This window comes from Heterodontus francisci, chromosome 5 (genome assembly GCF_036365525.1).
Source record: "Heterodontus francisci isolate sHetFra1 chromosome 5, sHetFra1.hap1, whole genome shotgun sequence".
NCBI classification, from domain to species: Eukaryota; Metazoa; Chordata; class Chondrichthyes; order Heterodontiformes; family Heterodontidae; genus Heterodontus; species Heterodontus francisci.
Window position 1 is genome coordinate 55754131 of NC_090375.1, and position 24980 is coordinate 55779110.

The 24980-nt window shown below is 46.1% G+C and overlaps 1 protein-coding gene across 1 annotated transcript; it reads right to left on the bottom strand.

Annotated features, from left to right (window-relative positions):
- Positions 1–8618: 8618 nt before the first annotated feature.
- Positions 8619–8786, bottom strand: LOC137369539 (COP9 signalosome complex subunit 9-like). The gene has a single exon (XM_068030805.1). It carries the CDS (start codon positions 8769–8771, stop codon positions 8619–8621), a length of 153 nt encoding a protein of 50 aa, XP_067886906.1. The 5' UTR covers positions 8772–8786.
- Positions 8787–24980: the final 16194 nt, after the last annotated feature.

The following is a 24980-nucleotide window of genomic DNA, read 5'->3' on the forward strand; positions in this document are numbered from 1 at the left end:
TACTGTCATGGACAGATACATCTGCAACAGGTCGATTGGTGAGGATGAGGTCAAGTAGGTTTTTTTCCTCTTCGTGGTTCCCTCACCGCCTGCCAGTCGAGCAGCTATGTCCTTTAGGACTCGGCCAGTTCGGTCAATAGTGGTGCTACCGAGCTACTCTTGGTGATCGACATTGAAGTCCCCCACCCAGAGTACATTCTGTGCCCTTGCTACCCTCAGTGCTTCTTCCAATTGGTGTTCAACATGGAGAAGCACTGATTCATCAGCCGAGAGAGTGGGGTGGGGGGTGTGGGTGGGTATGGGATGGTAGGTGGTAATCAGCAGAAGGTTAAGCGGAGCTTTGGCTATACCTACAGTAGGTCCAAAGGTACTATTTAAGTGAGATTGGGAGCTTCTTGCCTCACTCTTTGAACACGTGATTATGGGGAGGGGTGGAAGGGGGTGAGGAACCAGAAAATATGACTCTGTGGCCTGCTATCAAAACCCTCTGTGAATGGTGGGTTCACAAGTTCCTGGAGACACACCAAACAATCCCAGGTGGACCTCCTCTGTGAATTTTTGTCACTAACCCATAATCCTCACATTGATTTAGGACCTTCTGGCTGTTGATCTGCATTGGCAGCAGCAAGTCTCAATCACTATGGCCTCATTGGTCTGAAATGTCCATAGCTGCTTTTGATATTCTTATTGTTACCACAGGAGAGATTTCCCCTGGGCAAGTTAAATGGTCCAGAACAGTAAATCCCAGCATCCTGGGACTGGAGAGGAATAACACGTTTCAGGTGCAGTGCTCCTGTCTAACCCTAAGATAGAGGAGACGGACAAGGAACAGACAGCTGTCATCACCTGATTCTTCAAAATATGCAACCTTGACACCTTTTTCCTCGCAAAAGAATGTCCCATCCCCGATCTTCCTTACTTTGATAAAGTTCATGTACATGCTGTTGCCTTCAAAAACTGTCCCTATCGTTCCTGCACATCTCTGTTTGAATATCTCCAAATAGGTTTCCACCACTGCCTTTACACTGAAATGGTTCTAATAACAAATGACATCCTCTGTGATTGTGACCGTGGTACATTTTCTCTCCTCATCCTCCTCGGCCTTTCTGTAGAATTTGACATGATGGATCACTGTATTCTCTCTGAGGGTGTACCTTACTGAGGAAGGTGCTGTTGTTCAGATGAGGTGTTAAACTGAGGGCCCATCGGCGTTCTTGGGTGGATGTAAAAGATCCCATGGCACTATTTCAGAGAAGAGCAGGGGAGTTATCCCCAGTGTACTGGCCAATATTTATCCCTCAATCAGCATCACAAAAAAAAAAATCATCTAGTCCTTATTACATTGCTGTAAAGCGCTTTGAGACGTTCAGTGGTCATGAAAAGTGCGATATAAATGCAAGTCTTTCTTTATTTTACCATTCTTACATACCTAATTGTAACAAAAACATCTCCAGCAATTAATTCTCTTCCCATCCCTGCAACATTATTTCCAAGGTCCTCTTAGGACCTATTCTTGGTTTTCTCCTCTACCTCATCTTCCTGATGCTCCCTCACAACATCATCCAAAGACATAGGGTTCAGCTTCCACAAGTATACTGATAAGGCCCAGCTCAACTTCTCGACCATCTGTTACAGCCCCTCCACTGCCTCGGTGCTGTGAGACCACTTGTCCAACATCCAGACCTGGATGAGCTGCACTTTCTTCCAGATAAACATTGGAAAGATCAAAGCCATCATCTTCAGTCCCCGGCACAAATTCTGTAGCCTTGCCACTAACTCCAGCCCACTCCCTGGCTACTGTCTCATGTTCAGCCAGTCTGGTTGCAACCTTACCATTCTATTCCACTCTAAACTGAGTTAACACAACCATCACAAAGACCACTTACTACCATTTCTAATCTGATCCACCTCAGCCCCTCACCCCTCCTGTTGCTGAAACCCTCATCCATATCTTTATCACTTTCCAGATTCAACTATTCCAATGCTGTCTAGCCAGCCTCCTATCCTTCATGTAAACTTCAGTTCCTCCAATATCTCTGCTGCCATATCTTATACCTTGCCAAGTCCTGCTCACCCTTCACTCCTTTTCTTGTTGATCTACTTGGAGCAGCCCACCCAATGCCATGTTAAATATATTCATAACCTCTCCTTTCCCTCCCTCTGTAACTCCTCCAGCACTACAGCTCCATCTTGCCAAACTTTGTGTCCTCTTGTGCCTACTGCCCTCATGTTAATCTAATTTTGGTGGCTGTGCTTTCAGTCACCTAGGCCGCATGCTGTGGAATTCCCTCTCTCAGCCCCTTCATCTCACCACTGCTCAGTTATCCTTTAAGACCTTCCATAAGACCCAACTCTTTGACCAAGCTTGTGGTCACTCCCCCTCTAATATCTCTTTTGGCTAAGTTTGTCTGATTACAATTCAGTGAAACACCTTAGGATGATTTTCTACTGTCATGCAGACCACCCCCCCACCCACCCTGCCACACCTGCCAAGAACGAGGCACATTAATTTTGTCATATGAACATTGATATGAAAACTGTTGCTGAAGTGAAGAAAGGACTTGTTAAAAATGAAATCACCAGGCCCTTGGCTGGAAATACATTTGCATATTAACAGACAATGCTTGTGGAGAGTCCTTGATTGTAGGTAGATCTTGCCCTTCGTTGGGGCCCAGTATTCTTCTTAAACCTTATCTAATTTAACCCACAATGGACTTTGAGCACCAGACATTGAAGGTGAGCAAGCTCAAATTTCAGGATGACAGCTGGAATGGCTGAATCCACAAACAGACGTGGTCAGACCAGCTGGTCACGTGACTAACCTGTTTGGCAACCTGTTCGTTTCTGAATTGCATAAAGAATGTTTGAACTGAGAGACTACAGCATGCTCCTGGATTGAAGAAGACCTTTCTTGTCTGGCTCTCCCTCTCTTTCTCATGGAACTCCAAATCCACTGAAGACACATGAACCCCAAGAGAGAAAGGTCTCCTACAGTGAACAAGGTTTAAGAAGAATACTGGGCCCCAACAAAGGGCAAGATCTACCTACAATCAAGGACTCTACAGTGAGCTCGAAGAACCGTAACAAAAACCCTCTTCAGAGATTGCCTCAACCTTTTCCACTTTATTTTCTTCTTCTCGTTTCTGTCTCTATCTGTGTGTGTGTGTATCGCGTATGCATGCTAGCATGGGCGCGTTGTGTATCCGTAGGTGTTAACTGAATTAGAATTTAAGTTTAAGTTTAATAAATTTCAACCTTTCTTCTTTAAACCTAAGAAAGCCTGTTTGTGCTGGTTTCTTTGCCTTATAATTGGAAAGCAGTGAACAAGGATTTACCAAGGGGGAGCTAAAAACGTGGTGTGTTTAAAATTAAACCCTGTTATTGTAAGACCAGGTGCAGACTGAGAGGGAACCCTAGACCCCTTTCTCACCAGCTCGTGACACTACACTAAAAGCACTATATCAAGCAAGTTGTTGTTTACTTTTCCACACTTTTCTAACTCAGTGGTTTCACTGTCAGCTTGTGCTACTAACTATATCTGTCCTGATGTTAATCCATCTCCCTCACATTATCACTCAATAGCCCCTCACCCACAGTGCCTTGTGTTACTAACTGTATCTTTACTGATGTTAATCCAGCTCACTCACAATGTCAGGCTCAGTGGCTTCTCCCTGCTAACAGACTGACCATATCTCTACTGCTGGAAACTGACATAAAAAAACCAAGGTGTATTTGCAAATCTATGTAACTGATAGTGATAATCGCTTTTTGAGTCATATCAGTGAATCTTTCTGTGTGATCCTCTATGGAAAGGTTGTAAGTTACAGAGAATTTATAGCACAAAATCAGGCTATTCTGCCAAACTGTTTATGCTCCACACAAGCCTCCTCCCACCCTACTTCATCGCACCCTATCAGCATATCCTTCTGGTGAGATGGAGGGCAATGACCAATGGCTGCAGGAGGAATTGACTATTATTTCCATTCTGACTGATGCCGCCACAACCACTCAGTATTGGGAACAGACCCAAAAAGCTCTAGAAACATCTGACTGCCTCTTAAAACATATTTGTAACACTGTAAGATTCGGCTCATTAATTCTGTTAAAGTGAGCAGGCATGCAATGTCATCTGCAGATTACTTGACATAATTTATTATATTGGAGCCCTCACTTTATAAAGGAAGTGTGTTTCCAATCTCTTCCTCTAATGGGCTGCTTTATACCTTCTTTACCATCTTGTTCTTCTGAGGTTTTGACAATTCATATGATAAAGATTGCTTTGCTGTTGCATGATATGTCATGTTACAAGTTACCACAACATTGTCAAGATTGGCATAGAATCATAGGCCAGAATTTTTCATTGGGCAGGAGGTCCCGCCCACTGGCCAAAAAGTCGGTGGGGAGCCTGCCTCCACCAGGCCTGGGGAGCCAGGCCAGGATTTTTCATTCCCCAGGCCCTTAATTGGTCTTGGGTGAGTCTTGCACCTCCTTGAGGCAGGAAGTTCCATCTAATGGAGCTGCCGGCCAATCAGTGGGCCAGCAGCTCTTAGTCCCAGCAATGCCCCTGGGAGCGGTGGCCACTGCTGGGACTATACCCAGCCTTTGCAAGCAAGGTGAAGGACGGTCCCGGAAGAATTTTTAGGGCCTTGCTGGGGACAATCGGTCGTTTAGGGGGCGGGGGGAGCGTTGTGCGTTGGGTGGGGTTGCAGCATTGGGGGCAGCCCTCCATGGGGCACAAGAAGGTCGCCTGGTTTTACCAGGCGGGATTCTTGAGGCTTCTGCCATCCGGCCACCGGGGTAAAATACCAGCAATGACGGGAGGAGGCCCTTAAGCGCCAGTTAATTGGCCACATAAGGGACTTGATTGGCATGGGGTGGGTGGGCCGTTGCTCGCCACTGCCGCCCTGCGTAAAATTGCAGCAGGGGTGGGTGGGGCTCAGGAACACCCCTCTCCCCTCTGCCTCCCACTCAATTTAACGCCCGCCCCCTCGCTACCAGCCCGCCCGATTGTGGGCCGTAAAATTCCAGCCATAGAGTCATTTATGGTGCAGAAGGAGGCCATTCGGCCCATCAAGTCCATGCTGCCTCTCCAAGAAGCGATCCAGTCAGTACCACTCCCCCAATCAATCCCTGTAACCCTGCACATTTATTTCCTTCAAGTGGCCATCCAATTTCCTTTTGAAGTCAGTGATTGTCTCCTCTTCCACCACACTTGTGAACAGCACGTTCCGGGTCATTACCACCTGCTGCGTAAGAAAGTTCTTCCTCCTTGTGAGTCCTTCATCAAGATGAAGACTATTAGTGTAAGAGAATGGAAAATGTTCCTTTATCCACAAAGAGCACAGGAAACTCCCAGCTTTGGTGTTGCCTGATTTAGATTCAGAGTAACGCACCTATGGCAAAAAGAAGCATTATTGTGAAATGTTTAACGTGCTATTGACTCCTTCAATTCTCTCATGGCATATAAGGGGTTAAAAATTGACTTCCGTCACCAAAATCATATTGCAACTTAACCTGATGCAATTGTTAGATTCCAAGGAAAGGGTCAAGTCATTCAATACAAATACAGACTTATTTGTGGAAATTATTTAAATATATGTTTGATAGGCATTTTATTTTGAATGTTGACAAGCTGATCAATACTCCCCTTCAATGCTCCTCTCAACACTCCCTACAGCTGATCAATGCTCCTGTCTCACTGCCCCCTACAGCTGATCAATGCTCATCTCGCTGCCCCCTACAGCTGATAAATGCGCATCTCGCTGCCCCATACAGCTGATCAATGCTCCTCTCAACACTCCCTACAGCTGATAAATGCTCATATCGCTGCCCCCTACAGCTGATCAATGCTCCTCTCAACACTCCCTATAGCTGATCAATGCTCATCTCGCTGCCCCCTACAGCTGATCAATGCTCCTCTCAACACTCCCAACAGCTGATAAATGCGCATCTCGCTGCCCCATACAGCTGATCAATGCTCCTCTCAACACTCCCAACAGCTGATAAATGCTCATCTCGCTGCCCCCTACAGCTGATAAATGCACATCTCGCTGCCCCATACAGCTGATCAATGCTCCTCTCAACACTCCCAACAGCTGATAAATGCTCATCTCGCTGCCCCCTACAGCTGATCAATGCTCCTCTCAACACTCCCTATAGCTGATCAATGCTCATCTCGCTGCCCCCTACAGCTGATAAATACTCCTGTCTCACTGCTCCCTACAGCTGATAAATGCTCCTGTCTCACTGCTCCCTACAGCTGATCAATGCTCCTCTCACTGCTCCCGACAGCTGAGCAAGGCTCCTCTTACTGTCCCCTACAGTTGATCAATGCTCCTCTCTCACTGCCCTCTACAGCTGATAAATGCTCCTCTCTCACTGCCCTCTACAGCTGATCAATGCTCCTCTCTTACTGTCACCTACAGCTGATCAATGCACTCTCTTACTGTCACCTACAGCTGATCAATGCCCCTCTCTTACTGTCCCCGACAGCTGATTAATGCTCCTCTCTTACTGTCACCTACAGCTGATCAATGCTCTCTCTTACTGTCACCTACAGCTGATCAATGCCCCTCTCTTACTGTAACCTACAGCTGATCAATGCTCCTCTCTCTCTGCCCTCTACAGCTGATCAAGGCTCCTCTCTGACTGTCCCCCACAGCTGATCAATGCTCCTCTCTCACTGCCACCACAGCTGATCAATGCTCCTCTCTCACTGTCCCCTACAGCTGATCAATGCCCCTCTCTTACTGTCACCTACAGCTGATCAATGCCCCTCTCTTACTTTCCCGTACAGCTGATCAATGCTCCTCTCTTACTGTCCCCTACAGCTGATCAATGCCCCTCTCTTACTGTCACCTACAGCTGATCAATGCCCCTCTCTTACTGTCCCGTACAGCTGATCAATGCCCCTCTCTTACTGTCCCCTACAGCTGATCAATGCTCCTCTCTTACTGTCCCCTACAGCTGATCAATGCTCCTCTCTTACTGTCACCTACAGCTGATCAATGCCCCTCTCTTACTGTCCCCTACAGCTGATCAAGGCTCCTCTCACTGCCCCCACAGCTGATCAATGCTGCTCTCTTACTGTCACCTACAGCTGATCAATGCCCCTCTCTTACTGTCCCCTACAGCTGATCAAGGCTCCTCTCACTGCCCCCACAGCTGATCAATGCGCCTCTCTTACTGTCCCCTACAGCTGATCAAGGCTCCTCTCACTGCCCCTACAGCTGATCAATGCCCCTCTCTTACTGTCCCCTACAGCTGATCAATGCTCCTCTCTTACTGTCCCCTACAACCGATCAAGGCTCCTCTCACTGCCCCCACAGCTGATCAATGCCCCTCTCTTACTGTCCCCTACAGCTGATCAATGCTCCTCTCTTACTGTCACCTACAGCTGATCAATGCCCCTCTCTTACTGTCCCCTACAACTGATCAAGGCTCCTCTCTTACTGTCACCTACAGCTGATCAATGCCCCTCTCTTACTGTCCCCTACAGCTGATCAAGGCTCCTCTCACTGCCCCCACAGCTGATCAATGCCCCTCTCTTACTGTCCCCTACAGCTGATCAATGCTCCTCTCTTACTGTCACCTACAGCTGATCAATGCCCCTCTCTTACTGTCCCCTACAACTGATCAAGGCTCCTCTCTTACTGTCCCCTACAACTGATCAAGGCTCCTCTCTTACTGTCACCTGCAGCTGATCAATGCTCCTCTCTCATTGCCCTCTACATGTGTGCCCAGAAATACACGCGGTTTCTGGTCATTAAGGTGAAAGTCAGTGAGGGTGAATTTTACCTGCTCCAGCATGTGGGAGCACGGCATTGAAATATTTTATGATATGGCACAGCATGGAGTTCAGGTCTGTCACATGTATATTTTGAAATTTTCATGTGGCAGTGGATGTGAAGTAGAGGATGAACCTTGCATGCTGCCTTTTGCAATCTCAGGCCACTAGAAAATGCTTCAAAGCCATTGAATAATGTGTAAAAAATAAAGTCCTTCTGACTCAGGGATAAACACTATTAAGTGAACCAAACTGACATTGGATATATGAAGAAAGTGAACTCAGAAGGGAATTAATGAGAAGGAAAGGAAGCATCCAGAACTGGAGTTAGCTGGATGACTAAAGAAATTGAGATTAAATTGTAAAAGTACAAGGAGACTTATGATAAATGTCAGGTGCCTAATATAATAGAGATCAAGCAGAGTGCAGAGGAAATCTATAAAAGAAATAAGGGTGGGGGGCAAAGAGGATGTACAAGATAAGATTAGCAGGGAACATAAAAGGGAGCATTGGATTCTTTTCTAAACATATTCTTTAATAAACATATAAATACTAAAAGGGTAATCAGAGAAAGGGTAGGGACCAAAAGGATATTTTATTTTGTTACATATTACTTTCATAAAATAAATTCACAATTTAAAAAACACAAAAAAATTAACATGGTGGCCCTACATAGGTACATGCATGTTTGTGAAATGTGGACTCTCTGTAAAATGTCCTGGATTGAGCATTTATCCATAGATCATTATCAGCAGCCTTTCCAAGCTGTTGACCATTCTTTCTCCAGATTTAAAATGTTCTGTAGTTCAGCTGGTGAAGTGTGGAGAACGAATCACTGAATATCGCCATCGTCAAAGAGGTCTTCAAAATCATTAAAGGAAGACACACGGACTACTTTTTCATAAGCTGCAAGATCCATTAGAAGTCCTGAACTTCCTCCTGCCTCATCCAGATCCACATACATTCCCGCACCCTCGAGGAACATCTCGTCCTCTGCCAACTTTATTGTAACTGGAATTTTCTGTCCTAGACCATTGCCCGTCTCTGAGTCCAGACACCAAACCGGACAGACCTTCCAGTGTCCGACATGGAGGCAGAGGGCATGGCTGAGGTAATGAATGAATACTTTGCATTGGTCTTCACCAAAGGAAAGGATGCTGCCAATGTCACAGTAAAGTCAGATGGGGTAGAGAAATTGGATAGGTTAAAAATAAAAATGAGGTATTTGGAAGATTGGCAGCAGTCAAAATAGAAAAGTCACCAGGTCCATTTGCATCCTCTGTTGCTGAGGGAAGTAAGGGAAGAAATATTGGAAGCTTTGACCACATTCATTCAATTATCCTTGGATATAGGAATGGTGCCAGAGGACTGGAACGTTTTCAAATATTACACCCCTTTTCAGAAAGCATAGTGGAATAAATCTGGTAACTACAGGCCAGTCAGCCTAAAGTTGGTGTTGGGGAAACTTCTAGAGACCATAATCTGGGAGAAAAATAACTTGGAAGAATATAGGTTAGTGAACAAATCCAAAGTGGATTTGATAAAGGCAAATCCCATCTGATAAACTTGATTGAGTTGTTCGATGAAGGGCTCGCCACTGCTTTAAATGAGAGAGGGTCGATGGAGGTTGATGTTATGCAAAAACAAAATACTGCGGACTCTGGGAATCTGAAATAAAAACAGAAAATGCTGGAAATACTCAGCAGGTCAGGCAGCATCTATGGAGAGAGAAACAGAGTTAATGTTTAAAGTCGATTTACCTTTCATCAGATGAAAGGTCATTGACCTGAAACGTTAACTCTGTTTCTCTCTCCACAGATGCTGCCTGATCTGTTGATTTATGTATATGGGCTTTCAAATGACCTTTATATATAATACATAATAGACACATTAGCAAAAATGGAAGCCACGAGATTGAAGAGACAACGACAGCATGGATTCAAAGTTGGCTAAGGGCAGAAAGTAGAGAATAGTGGCGAACAGTTGTTTTTCAGACTGGACTGAGTATACAGTTGTCTCTCAAGAGTTGGTATTAATATCATTGATACATTTGTAATATATATTAATGACCTGGACTTTTCTACATTACAACAGTGACTGCACTGCAAAATACTACATGGGTTGTAAAGCACTTTGTGATGTCCTGAGGTCCTGAAAGACATTAAATATGATGTTTCTATCCACAGAGCATAATTTTACAGATACCAGAACTTGGAATTGTAGTAAACAGTAAAAAGGATAGTAGCACACTTCACAAGGACAGAGACAGACATTTTTAAAAAATTCTTTTATGGGATGTGAGCGTCGCTGTCAAGGCCAGTATTTGTTGCCCATCCCTTATTGCCCTTGAGAAGGTGGTGGTGAACCACCTTTTTGAACTGCTGCAGTCCATCTGTACTCCAAAAATGCTGTTAGGGAGGAAGTTGCACGATTTTGAAGTAAAGGCGATATAGTTTCAAGTCAGGATGGTGTGTGGCTTGGAGGGGAACTTGCAGATGATGGTGTTCCCATGTGCCTTCTGCCTTTGTACTTCCAGGTGGCAGAGGTTACGGGTTTGGAAGGTGCTGTGAAAAGAGCCTTGGTGAGTTGCTGCAGTGCAGCTTGTATAAGGTATAAACTGCTGCCACTGGGTGTTACTGGTGGAGGGAGAGGGTGGTGTAGTAGTAATGTCACTAAACTAGTAATCTAGCGGCCCAGGCTAATCCACTGATGACCTAGGTTTAATTCCCACCTCTGCAGCTCTAAAATGGACAGCTGCTTGGTAGATGAAATTTAATACAGTGAAGTGATGTATTTTGGAAGGGAAAGGAGAAAAGGCAATATAAACCAAATGGTATAATTTTAAATGGTGTACAGAAGCAGAGAGACCTCAGGGTTCATATATACACATCCTTGAAAGTGACAGGCAATGATAAGGTTGTTAAAAAAGCAAACACAATAATTGGCAAAAGAACCAAGGAAGAGAGGAGAAGATATTTTCTTCTGCAGCAAGTTATGATCTGGAATGCACTTTTTTTTATTCATTCATTCAAGGGATGTGGGTGTCAGTGTCTAAGCCAGCCCTAATTCCCCATCCCTAATTGCCATTGAGAAGATGGTGGTGAGCTGCCTTCTTGAACCGCTGCAGTCCTTGGGGTGTAGGTACACCAATAGTACTGTTAGGAAGGGAGTTCCAGGATTTTGGCCCTACAACAGTGAAGGAACGGCGATATAGTTCCAAGTCAGGATGGTGTGTGGCTTGGAGGGGAACTTGCAGATAGTGGTATTCCCATGCATCTGTTGCCCTTGTCCTTCTAGGTAGTAGTGATCGCAGGTTTGGAAGGTGCTGTCGAAGGTGCCTTAGTGAGTTACTGCAGTGCATCTTGTAGATGGTACATACTGCTGCCACTGTGTCGATGGTGAAGGGAGTGAATGTTAAAGGTGGTCGATGGGCTGCTTTGTCCTGGATGGTGTTGTGCTTCTTGAATGTTTTTGGAGCTGCAGCCATCCTAACAAGTGGAGAATATTCTATCACTCTCCTGATTGGTGGCTTGTAGATAGTGGCGAGGCATTGGGGAGTCAAGAGGCGAGTTACTCGCCGCAGAATTCCCAGTCTCTGACCTGCTCTTGTAAGACAGCACTGCCTGAAAGGGTGGAGGATGTATGGTAGATTTAGTAGTAACAGTAGTATCTCATTGAAACTCACAAAATTCTTACAGGGCTCGACAGGGTAGATGCAGGAAGGATGTTTCCCCTGGCTGGGGGTTCTAGAACCAGGAGACACAGTCTCAGAATAAGAGGTAGGCCATTTAGGACTGAGCTAAGGAGGAATTTCTTCACTGAGTGTGGTGAATCTTTAGAATTCTCTACCCGAGAGGACTGTGGAGGCGCAGTCATTGAGTATATTCAAGACAGAAATAAATAGATTTCTAGAAATTAAAGGCATCAAAGGATATGGGGATAGTGCAGGAAAATGGCACTAAGATAGAAGATCAGCCATTTATTTAGAGATACAGCACTGAAACAGGCCCTTTGGCCCACCAAATCTGTGCCGACCAACAACCACCCATTTATACTAATCCTACATTAACCCCATATTCTCTACCATTCTCCTACCTACCCTAGGGGCAATTTACCTATCAACCTGCAAGTCTTTGGCTGTGGAAGGAAACCAGAGCACCTGGCAGAAACCCACGCAGACACAGGGAAAACTTGCAAACTCCGCACAGGCAGCACCCAGAACCGAACCCGGGTCGCTGGAGCTGTGAGGCTGTAATGCTAACCACTGCGCCACTGTGCCGCCCATGATCTTGTTGAATGGCGGAGCAGGCTCGAGGGGATGAATGGCCTACTCCTGCTCCTACTTTCTATGTTCCTATGTAACTCTCAAATCACAATTGAATATATACTTGAAAAGGTAAAAAAATTGCTGGGGAATGGATAAAGAGCAGTCGAATCAGATTAATTGGATAGCTCTTTGGTTAGCACTGCAGCCTCACAGCTCCAGGGACCCGGGTTCAATTCTGGGTACTGCCTGTGCGGAGTTTGCAAGTTCTCCCTGTGTCTGCGTGGGTTTTCGCCGGGTGCTCCGGTTTCCTCCCACCGCCAAAGACTTGCAGGTGATAGGTAAATTGGCCATTGTAAATTGCCCCTAGTGTAGGTAGGTGGTAGGGAATATGGGATTACAGTAGGGTTAGTATAAATGGGTGGTTCTTGGTCGGCACAGCCTCGGTGGGCCGAAGGGCCTGTTTCAGTGCTGTATCTCTAAATAAAAAATAAATAAAGGGCAGACACAGGGATGATGGGCCAAATGGCCTCTTGTGCTGTAAGAATCTATGGACAGGATTTCGCCTTTGGGGTCGGGAATCTGATATTGGAACCATTTCTGGGTCTCAACTCTGCACTGGGGTGGGGGGTGGAAATCGTCACAGCCCATGATTTTGTCAGAGGTGGACTTCTAATTGGCAGAAGGGCAAATTTGGCAGCCAATCAGAGGTGATGGGTGCGGAATGGAGGCAGGTCTTGTAAAGAGTGGGCCTGATTTAAAAGCAACCATTACTGTGGCAGCCATTTTGCATTACCCTGGACGCCCGAGCTCAGCAGAAGGAGAGGCAGTGGCCTGTCACCCGGGGCAGGGCTGCCCCACTGTTTTCTGATGCAGATCTTGAGCTTCTGTTGGAAGAATAAGAGAGAGGGGAGAGCTCTTCTTTCCAGTGGGTGGCAGGAGAAGGCCACCCAGCCAAACAAAGCAGGCCTGGCAGGATGTAGCAGAAACTGTCAGCAGTCGAAGTGTTGTCTGGAGCACCTGGGTGCAGTGCCACAGGCGTTTCAGTGACCTTCTTCACTCTGGTAAGGGTGAATGCAATGTGACACCCACATGACAGGCCTCCAAGTCTGCAACCACCAACAGCCTGAGGGCTGTTGAAAAAAAGAAAGACTTGTATTTATACAGCACCTTTCATGACCACCAGACATCTCAAAGTGCTTTACAGCCAATTAGCGAATGAAGTAGTTTTTGAAGTGTAGTCACTGTTGTAATGCAGGAAACATGGCAGCCGATTTGTGCACAGCAAACTGCCACAAACAGCAATGTGATAATGACCAGATAATCTGTTTTTGTGTTGTTTGTTGAAGGATAAATATTAGCCAGGACACCAAGGATTACTCCCCTGTTTTTCTTTGAAATAATGCCATGAAGTCTTTTACATCTACCCAAACATAGAAAATAGGAGCAGGAGTAGGCCATTTGGAAAAAGACCCATTTATCCCTACTCTTTGTTTCCTGTCCGCCAACCAATTTTCTATCCATCGCAATACACTACCCCCAATCACATGCGCTTTAATTTTACATGCTAATCTGTTATGTAGGACTTTGTCGAAAGCCTTCTTAAAGTCCAAATAAACCACATCCACTGGCTCCCCCTCATCAACTCTACTAGTTACATCCCTGAAGAATTCTAGTAGATTTGTCAAGCATGATTTCGCTTTTGTAAATCCATGCTGACTCTGCCCGATACTACCACTGTTCTCTAAGTACTCTGCTATAAAATCTTTGATAATGTACTCTAGAATTTTCCCCACTACCGATGTCAGGCTGACTGGTCTATAATTCCCTGCTTTCTCTCTACCTCCCTTTTTAAATAGTGGGGTTACATTAGCTACCCTCCAATCTGTAGGAACAGTTCCAGAGTCTGTAGAATCTTGTAAGATGACCACCAATGCATTCACTATTTCTAGGGCCACTTCCTTAAGTACTCTGGGATGCAGACCATCAGGCCCTGGGGATTTATCGGCCTTCAATCCCATCAATTTTCCCAACACCATTTCCCTACTAATACTGATTTCTTTCAGTTCCTCTCTCTCACTAAGCCCCGTGTTCCCCAACATTTCAGGTATGATATTTGTGTCCTCCTTTGTGAAGACAGAACCAAAGTATGCATTTAATTGTTCAGCCATTTCTTTATTCCCCATAATAAATTCCCCTGTTTCTGACTGTAAGGGACCTACATTTGTCATCGCCAATCTTTATCTCTTCACATACCTATAGAAACTTTTACAGTCTGTTTTTATGTTCCCTGCAAGCTTGCTCTCGTACTCGGTTTTCTCCTTCTTAATCAATTCCTTGGTCCTCCTTTGCTGAATTCAAAACTGCTCCCAATCCTCAGGTCTTTTGTTGTTCCTGGCAAATTTATATGCTTCTTCCGATCACAGGAAAATTCTCATGATCTGAGGAAGGATTTTCCTTATCTGAGGAAGGATGTTCTTGCTATAGAGGGAGTGCAGCAAAGGTATACCAGACTGATTCCTGGGATGGCGGGACTGACATATGAGGAGAGATTGAGTTGGTTAGGATTATATTCGCTGGAGTTCAGAAGAGTGAGGGAGGATCTCATAGAAACCTATAAAATTCTAACAGGACTTGACAGGGTAGATGCAGGAAGGATGTTCCCGATGGTGGGGGAGTCCAGAACCAGGGGTCATAGTCCAAGGATACGGGGTAAACCTTTCAGGACTGAGATGAGGAGAAATTTCATCACCCGGAGAGTGGTGATCCTGTGGAATTTGTTACCACAGAAAGCAGTTGAGGCGAAAACATTGTATGTTTTCGAGAAGGATTTAGATATAGCTCTTGGGTCTAAAGGGATCAAAGGGTATGGGGCAAAAGCGGGAACAGGTTATTGAGTTGGATGATCAGCCATAATCATAATGAATGGTGGAGCAGGCTCAAAGGGCCGAATGGTCTACTCCTGCTCCTATTTTCTATGTTTCTATGTTTCCATCTCCTTCTTGTGTCTCCCATTGGGGCAGTTGTGGAGGGGGAGCATGATCGTGCAGCTGCATCACCAGAGACCTCTAAAGAAACCAAACCAGCGGAGCCAGCACTGTCACATCATTCAAGCTCACCCTCCAGCAGCGGAGATACACTCACATCGGTGGGTCCTTGTGTGAGGTTAGAAAGGTGGTACGGAGTGAAGAGCACAGCACTAGTCGAGCAAGAGAAGGTGATGGAGGCAGAGGCAACTGTGGACAGTCACCCCTAGAGGATGGAGGACAGACACAGCCATGCTCAGCTAGGCGCAGATGCAGGGCCTCAGGAGTCACAAGCAAGGTGGCTCTACTTAGACCAGCAGCATGAGATGTCTACCCACATGTCAGAGTTCCCTGAGGCAGTGCAGGGTCATAGGCACCACCATGGCCCAGGACTTTGAACATATGAGCCGCTCCATTGAGAGAGTGGCCAGCCCATATGCGGCAGCACTTGGCGTGGATGCAGGAACAGCACACTGACATGCACAGAATGCATGCAAAGCTCTCTACCATGGACAAGTCAGTGGCACTGCTAGCATAGAGATGCACAGAGTGGGCTGAGACAGTCACCAAGGATGAGGTGGCACTGCTCACGGGCGCCATCATCACCATCATTGGCCTCCTTGGCCCCTCTGACTGAGGGACCATCAATGCAGTAAAGGGTGCCACAACACTGACACCGGTGCAGCTGCCTCTGGAGGTTCTCTCACTGGCACCTCCATGATGAGAACAACTGCCATTTGCATCTCAGCCACAAGCTGACACAGAAGCAGGCCGTCTCCATCTCATCTGAGGCCACAAAGGGAGCACCACATAAATGTGACCGAGAATGAAGGCCACTGCATCGGTCAAAGCACTAGAGCGGTTCACTGGGTTTTATTTCACTTGTGCATGTGCACTTTGTAGTTTATTAGTAACACTGTAAATTTTGAACCATGATCCCAGATATGTGAGCTTCCATTCTTTAATGGTACGACTGCAAAAAAAACAGATGTGGTAGTGAAGAGAAGCCAGTCTTTGAACAAGGATATGAGACAGCTAGACAGATGAGCACCATGCCTTGGCAGTAAGAGTGGATCTATTCAAGGTTGTGTCTTCAATGGAAGTGTTCTCACAGGCAGATCGAAGTGAGTTCTAGAGCATGCAGTCCTGTTGGATGAGTAGCACTCAGATGAAATGTGTTTGGATCAGATGTGCTCTAAAGTAGAAGCCATACCAAGCAGAGTTTTGATTCCTGAGCTGGTCCCAGCCAACTCTCTGCTCAGATTGGGCATCTCTATGCTCTGCATCTTCCTCTTCTTTTTCCTCTTCTCCCTCCTCCTCCTCCGATGAGCTTTATCAGTCTAGTGCCTCACCCTCTTCAAGGTCCATGCCACTCTGGAGAGCTATGTTACGGAGAGCACAGAAGACCACCACAATCCACAAAACCCTTGCAGGACTGTATTGCAGGATGCTGCCCAACCACTACAGGCACTGGATCAGCATCTTCAGATGGCGTGCTCAATGGTGGTCCTTGTGGAGCAGATGGCTTCGGTTATAGCGCCTCTGTCTCGGGGTCACATCAAGGTGTGAGAAGTCATCTTTTCAAGGGGTATCCCTTATCCCCTAGAATCCATCCACGATGTTTGGGTGGTGGCATGAAGAGCTTCGGCAGCCTGTACTGCCAGTTGATGAAGGAGTCATGGCAGCTACGAGGATAGTGAGTGCACGCATGCATAAAGCTCTTGTTGTGATCGCAGACCAGCTGAACATTGAGGGAGTGGAAGCCCTTCCTGTTGATGAATCTCACTGACTGCTCACGTGTGTGAAATCGACGATGCCCTGTTCCTATGGGAATCCAGAGATGGAGGCGAATCCCATTGCCCTTTGTGCCTGCGTGGTTCCATCTGTATATAATGTGCAGCTCTCAAAAATAGGTCATCAGTGACTTGTGATATGCAATGGTTTACTGCTGCTTGCACAATGTCATCAAGGTCTGCTGCTGATCATTGGAAGGAGCTAGAGGTGAAGAAGTTCAAGGCCAAAGTGACGTTGATGGCTTCTGGCGGAGAATGGCGAGCATTACCACAATGTCTGAGATCTTCCTCAATGACTGCACAAATCTCAGATACCTAGATAGGTACAGTCTCCTGCGGCACTGATTCTCTGACTTGTCCAGCTAGCTTCTCCTTCGGTGGTACACTCGATGCTGACGGTATGGGCTTTGTTGCCTTCCTGCCCCTTGTTCCTGTCCTCTGCCCTCCTCAAGCCCATGGCTCTGCTTCTGCTTCTGAGGATGTTGATCCTCATCACTACTCGACCCAATCTCCAATTACTTTAATCCCATGACCAGCTGTTGTCTTGCTCGTCCTCAGCTGCACTCACAAAGCTTATCGGACCCCTCCCCTCCATCTGCCACTATGGCCCCACAATTTCTGGATGGTCACAACCCCCTCCACTGCCCAAGTGCCACTCGCTCCACTTATTCTCCTCACCCGCTGCCACCTGTGTGCCAATGGCTGAGTGTCCCTCTCAGCCATGCACCTTTTTATGGGCCCATCGAATTGCATGGCACAGCCATGACTGGCTCCCCACTCTGTTGCTGCCTCCTTCCACTTGGACTGTTCCTGATCTATCATGTAACCTGTGCATCCCCAGAAAAATTCCAAACAGGCCATTGATGAGCTGACAACAATCTCATTTACAAGATCAATTTGCCAATTAACTGAATCGGATGGGTTACCTGGTCCTGCCTTGCCCTGGCCTGAGCAAAATCGCTGGGGGTCAGAACGGCAACAGTAAACTGGCACGATGGCCAGCTGCTCTAATTTTCACACCCGCCCACCTCCATACTCGTCCTCATAGGGGGATGAAAATCCTGCCCAATGATTTTAACGACATTCAGGAACTGTTATAGAATTATAAGGGAACTGCACAGAGGGCTTACAATCAAAGTATTAATTAGCACAATTGCAAGAGCCAGCTTGGCTCTGTTGGTAGAATTCTTGCCTTTGAGTCAGTAAATGGAAGGCCATTTAATCTTTACAAGAATGATACCAGAACTGAGAGGGTTTAACAATCAGGAAGGACTGAATAGGCTGAGGCTGTTTCTCCAGAAAAGAGAAAATTGAGAGGTGACCTGATTGAAGTCTTTAAAATTATGAAGAGGATCAATAGGGTAGAAAGGATATTTCCACTTGTGAGGAGTCTAAAACTAAGGGGCTTAGAAATAAGATATACACTAATAAATCCACTAAGGAATTTAGGAGAAACTTTTTTATGTAGACAGTAGTGAGAATGTGGAACTTTCTACCACATGAAGTGGTTGAGGTGAATAGCATAGATGCATTTAAGGAGAAACTAGATAAGTACACAAGGGAGAAAGGAATGGAAGGATACGTTGATTGGGTTAGATAAAGTAAGCTGTGAGGAGGCTCATATAGAGCATTAACAACCGACATAGACCTGTTGAGCTGTAACATTATACATAGTTTAGCGTGTCTTGATTTTAAAATTCTCATCCTTGTTTTCAAGGGGTTTTTGATGGGCTGAATGGCCTACTCCTGCTCCGATGTTTCTATGTTCAAATTCCTCCATGGCCTCGCTCCTCTTCATCTCTAATCTACTCCAGCCCAGCAACTCTCTGAGAAATCTGTACTCATCCAATCCTGGCCTCTTGAGCATCTCTGATTTTAATTGCTCCACCATTGGTGGCCGTGCCTTCAGTTACCTAAACCCTAAGCTCTGGAATTCCCTCCCTACACCTCTCTGCCTCTCTACCTCACTGTCCTCCTTTAAGACACTCCTTAAAACCTACCTCTTTGACCAAGCTTTTGTTCATCTGACCTAATAGCTCCTTATGTGGCCCAATATCATATTTTGTTTATAATGATCCTGTGAAATGCCTTGGGATATTTTATTACATTAAGGCGTTATATAAATATAAGTTGTTGTTGTTGACACTCCAAAAGAATGTAGCACTGTTAGAGATACCACTGCTTTGGATGAGACATTAAATTGAGTTCCAGCCGCTGTTTGAAGAAGACCTCCTCGTATCCCAGCCAAAATCCTGCCCTCATCCAACACCATTAAAATAATCAGATTAACTGGTTGTTCATCTCATTGCTGTATGCAAAATGGCTGCCCTGTCTGAGAACACAACAACAGTCACTGCGCTTCAGAATAGGTTGGTAAGTGCCTTGAGAGACAATTCTCCAAGATATGATAAGGGTCTGCATAAGTGTGATTCTGTCTTTTCATATAATATGAAGAGTTGACCAGAATCCACAGATTGAAGAGATGATACAGAGGCCAAAGCCCTCGCAGTAAATCAAAAAGCATCTGGTCCCTGAAAAGACAGACCAGAGAGAGAACATTAAAGCAACTCCTCCACACACACACAAATCTTAAGTAATGCTTGGAAAAGCTAGAGAAGTCTCCAGCTCTTTCTTCTTTCCTTTGGCTGCCCTCTGTGACAGTTCTGGTATCAGGATCTGTGTTGAGACAGCCTGACCCTGCTTTGTAAAGGCATGACTGTTGCTTGGCTTGGCTTTTAAGAGCATGCTGGTGTAATCATTTCAGACATCAGGTCAGACCCTTCTCAATGGTTGGCCTGTGATGCAGAATGGAACTCTAGGCTCACATATGGCAAAAAGGATCCACAGAGCCAACTTTACATTAACCTTTGAAAGTGGGAATGGTACGTAAAGTCTAATTGAGTGTTTATGTTACTGGACTTGTAATCCAGAGAACATGAGTTCAAATACCACCAGAACAATTTGAGATTTAAAATGTTGATATCAGTAATAGTGGCCATGAAGCTGTCAGATTATTGTGAAAACCCAGCTGGTTCACTTCAGGAAAGGTATCTTGCTGTCCTTACCCAGTCTGATCTATATGTGACTCCTATCCAACAGCAAAGTGGTTGACTCTTAACTGCCCACTGAACTGACCTAGCAAACCAATCAGTTGCTACAAGCCACATGGACTGCAATGGTTCAAGATAAAGGCCCACCACCACCTTCTCAGGGCAACTAGGAATGGGCAATTAATGTTGGCCTTGTCAATGATGCCCACATTCTGACAATAAGAGGGCTCACCAAACTGATTCCTAGGATGGCGGGATTGTCCTATGAGGAGAGCAGCACATGGCACAGCGGTTAGCACTGCAGCCTCACAGCTCCAACAACCTGGGGTTGGTTCTGGGTCCTGCCTGTGTAGAGTTTGCAAGTTCTCTCTGTGACCATGTGGGTTTCTGCTGGGTGCTCTGGTTTCCTCCCACATGCCAAAGACTTGCATTTTGATAGGTAAATTGGCCATTGTAAATTGCCCCTAGTGTAGGTAGGTAGTAGGAGAATTGAGGGAAGGTGGGGATGTGGTAGGAATATGGGATTAATGTAGGATTAGTATAAATGGGTGGTTGATGGTCGGCACAGACTCGATGGGCCAAAGGGCCTGTTTCAGTGCTGTATCACTATGATATCCTCTATGAGAGATTGAGGAGACTGGGCCTGTATTCCCTAGAGTTTAGAAGAATAAGAGGTGATCTCATTGAAGCATACAAAATTCTTACAGGGCTTGACAAGGTTGATGCAGGAAGAATGTTTCCCCTGGCTGGGGGGTCTGGAACCAGGGGACACAGTCTCAGAATAAGAGGTAGACCATTTATGACTGAGAGGAGGAGAAATTTCTTCACTCAGAGGGTGGTGAATCTGTGGAATTCTTTACCCCAGAGGGCTGTGGAAGCTCAGTCCTTGAGTATGTTCTAGATATTAAAGATATCAAGGGATATGGGAATAGTACAGGAAAATGGCTTTTAGATAGAAAATCAGCCACAATCTAGTTGAATGGCAGAATAGGCTCAAGGGGCTGAATGGCCTACTCCTGCTGCTATTTCATATATTCCTATATTCTATAAATTAAAAAACTAAATGCCTACATTTATTTAGCAGCTGAACACATCTCCGGGGCAACTCAATGCAATTCATACAAAATAAATTACTTTCAAGCGCAGTAACTGTTGTTAAGTAGGTAAGTGTGCCAGCTGTTTTGCATACAATAAGATCTCATGAACAGCAAAGAGATAAATGGTCAGTTAATCTGTTTTTGATCAAGGGAGCAATGGCCAGATAATTAAAATAACTCCCTGCTCTTCCTTGAGTAGTGGAAAGGGATCTTTAACATTCCACAGGACAGGTAGACAGTGGCCTTGGTTGAACACCTCATTCAAAGGAGGACATCTCCAACAATGTTCTACTCACTCTGTACAGTGTCAGCCTAGATTGTATACTCAAATGCCTGGAATGGACTTCAATTTGCAAACCTGTTAAAGGCATGTATCCGCCAACTGAGCCAACCTAATTTAAGAATGTAAGAAAGCTCAGGAATAATAAAAGAAAAAGCCCCCAGGCTTTGTGTCTAACTTCTGCTTCTCCTGGCCCACAAGGAAAGTCAAAAAAATAAAAATCTCTTACCTTTACCTTGCTCTTCTACCCTAGGCTGGAGTGGCAGTGAAGTCACATTGACCTCCCCTCGTAGTCAAGCCCGATGACATAATCTGAACACAATCTGCATATTTAAACAAGGAACCCACCGGTTTCCGGCATGTGCCCCCCCTCACCCGCTCAAGAGAACAGGTTTAAATCGAAACCTGCATGAAGACAGCTGGCTCGATGTGGGTAAGTCCCATGGTCCACTTTGAATACCCACTGCTCCATAGAGAGTCTCCATTGTCTCAAATTTTCGTCTTCTCACAGATGAACAATTCACAGGTAAAGATTGCCAGGAAATCTTTGTTGAGGGCAACCTGGAAGTCCTTCTGGGCGAGGCAGAGGCTAACTGGGACTGGCTCCTCAGTACCCCTAATTCCCAGCCCTCATGTGCGGACAGGAGGTGGGCATAGATGAAGTTGCTGCGAGCAATTCAATGACCTGAACAGAGCAAGGAAGGTAAATATTCGTATGCTCTGTTTTTTGGGTGTGGGGTCGCGATTGCACTGGTTTCCTTCAAAGGAGGTAGCACGTAAATTTCGTGCTGCCTCCGCATTTGCCTGATGGTCGTGCAAGGTTAACGACGCAGTGAGGGACCTAACAGTGTGAGAGGTCAGCAGGTGATGCAGCTAACCTCCAGCTCTTAAAGGCAGCCTGTCCCTTTTAAAGGGAAGCTGCACCACTATGCAACAGGCCGGCAGTAATTGATTTTGGGAGAGTGGAGAAAAGAAAGAGGAAAGACATGCAATTATCTAGCACACTTCATGACCTCAGGATGTCCCGAAGCACTTTATATCCAATTAAGTACTTCTAAAGTGTGGAGAGAAAAATAGAGTTAACATTTCAGGTTAATGACCTTTCATCAGAACAAGGTCATCGGCCTGAAACATTAACTCTGTTTCTCTCTCCAGAAATGCAGCCAGACCTGCTGAGTATTTCCAGGGTTTTCTGTTTTTATTTCAAATTTCCAGCATCAGCATTAGTTTGCTTTTGTTCTTTTGAAGTGTAGGCACTGTTATAATGTAGGAATATAGAAGCACAGAAATAACACATCATGCAAGGGAGAGGGCTCACCGATTTTCTGACATTGCCTTGGAGGCTCTAATTACCCAGGAGAGAGGCCAGGTTTCCCGGGGAGGGGGTTGTTGGGGTGATGAGGGGGGTGGGGGAGAGGGGGGTGGGGGGGAGCACAGGAGGCAGCCTCCAAAAGGGGTGGGAGAACTTTGCCAGGAAGGTGAATGCCCAGATAAATAAAAGCAAAATACTGCAGATGCTGGAAATCTGAAATAAAAACAAAAAATTGCAGGTCTGGCAGCATCTGTGGAGAGAGAAGCAGTGTTAATGTTTCAACTCTGTGACCTTTCATCAGAAGGCCCAGAGTCTGGTCCCGAGGTCAGGGCATCAATGTAGGTAGTCAAGGTCAGTGAATGCATCCTCAAATGACATGCCGACGACAAAACCAACCTTTCAAACTGCTCAGTCAACCACAGCTCCATCACTCACCCAGCAGCACTCAGGACTCGTGCTTAAAATTCACATACTCCAGCTCACCCACACACACACCTTCCAATCATCCCAGCCTCACATCCACCCCTTGCTGCATTCACATAACTTCAGGTATTCAGCTATGGTAGGCACATCACCAAAACACAGTGCAACACAAATCACTGACTTTTTGACCCTCCTCTTGCAGGAGGAGGTGGCCCACAACACCAGTGAGACCCAGAGAGCTGGCAGGGGGCTGGCACAAAAGAAGCCCCTGAGCCTCCTCGAGGAGACGGTGCTTTGAATCATGGAGCCGGTAGCAACAGAGCCTATTGCATCTGGCACCACTGAGGCCATCCAGGTTGAGGTAAGTGACTGCCTTATGCCCCTTCACAACTCCCTCTTCACCCTTATCCTGAGAAGTGGCATGAAGTGAAAACTGCAGATGTTGTGATGATGGATCTCATGCTTTCATCCCCACCCCCCTCCCTCACCCCCTACCCTCCCCTTCTGCTTTTAGGCTTTCAGACTCCCAAGAACTACAGCCTCGACAGCCTCAATGCAGCCTGGAGGAAGAAGAAGAACAAATGACAGTAATGCGGAGGCACAGTCACTTGATCTGACACTCCCAGCCACCAGCTCAGATACTGGCACTGCCCATACTTAAGAGGCTAGCATAGAGTTGGAATCTACATGTGGTGACTCACTGGGCAAAAGTGGGCTGCAGCCAGGCCAGGGGGATAGGGTAGCTCGTGTGCCAGCTCCCTGGAAGGCGAGCTCGTAGATGAGTTGTGCTGCAGGAGACTCAGACATGGATTTCAATGGGGCAGCATATAGGAGAACGCTGATGATGATGCTCACTGAGATGCTTGGTTTATTGGCAGGCCTGTCAGGTGGCCTTCAGTCACTGTCGAGAAATATGGAGGAGCCCAGCTGCTAAATGGCAGAGGGCATCATGCAGAACTTGGAGCCCATCCTTTCCAACTTGGAAGCAGTGGCCAACTCCATTACTGTGCTAGTAGACCTAGTCTGATAGCTGCTCTCTCAGCTTCCACTGTAGCGAAGGCAGAAGCCACCCAATGTCTCAGTGCTGCAGTGGAAACTCAGATGGAGTTCAGGAGTTCCCTACTTGCTGCCGTCCAGGCTCAAACTGCGGCCAATCTGAGTGCGGATCTCAGTGCTTAAAGGAGAATGCAGGCTCTCATGGCAGTCCAACAGTCTGTCCTCTGACAGATTACGAGGATTGGAGAGGCGCTGATTCATAGGAGTGGCAGTGGTCCCGTGAAGGACAGACCTGCTGTCCTCTTTCAGGATGAAATCATTCATACTCCCACTACTGCCACTGTGCCAGTACCCTTGCTGTTGTCTCTCAACCAGACTGCTGCCACCCTTGTCGAGGAGGTGCAGTCCTCAAGGGCATCCTGCAAGGCAATCTGTAATCTTCCCTAGTGAAAGTCAGCAACTTTCCACCAAGCGTACTGCAGCTACTTGGGGAACATTGTGTAGAAACAATAGGACAGACAAGGGTCCCGCAAGACAGGCACTGGGGACTTGCATAAGGGTGAAGAGCTCATTTTTGTTTGTACAATTGGAAGTATTGTTGGAGAAAGATTTTATGTGAATGGTTTGTTTGGTGGTTTTTATTGTTGGATGGTGGCCAAAGCGCATCTGAGGTGAATGTGACAGTTGGGATTGGTGGCTCCATGTTAATCTGGGGAGATTTCGTCTCAGTGGATTAGAAAGATAAGAGATTAGATTAGATGAGAAAGTGCAGATGTACAAAGGGACCTGGGTGTCCTCGTCAATAAGTCACTGAAAGCTATCATGCAGGTGCAGCAAGCAATTAGGAAGGCTAATGGTATGTTAGCCTTTATCGCAAGACAATTTGAGTACAGGAGTGGTGAAGTCTTGTTCCAGTTGTATAGAACCCTAGTTAGACTGCACCTGGAGTACTC

What these genes read in the sequence shown, in the direction of transcription:
- LOC137369539 (XM_068030805.1), bottom strand. Translation starts at nt 8,771, where the DNA reads ATGTTCCTCGAGGGTGCGGGAATGTATGTGGATCTGGATGAGGCAGGA.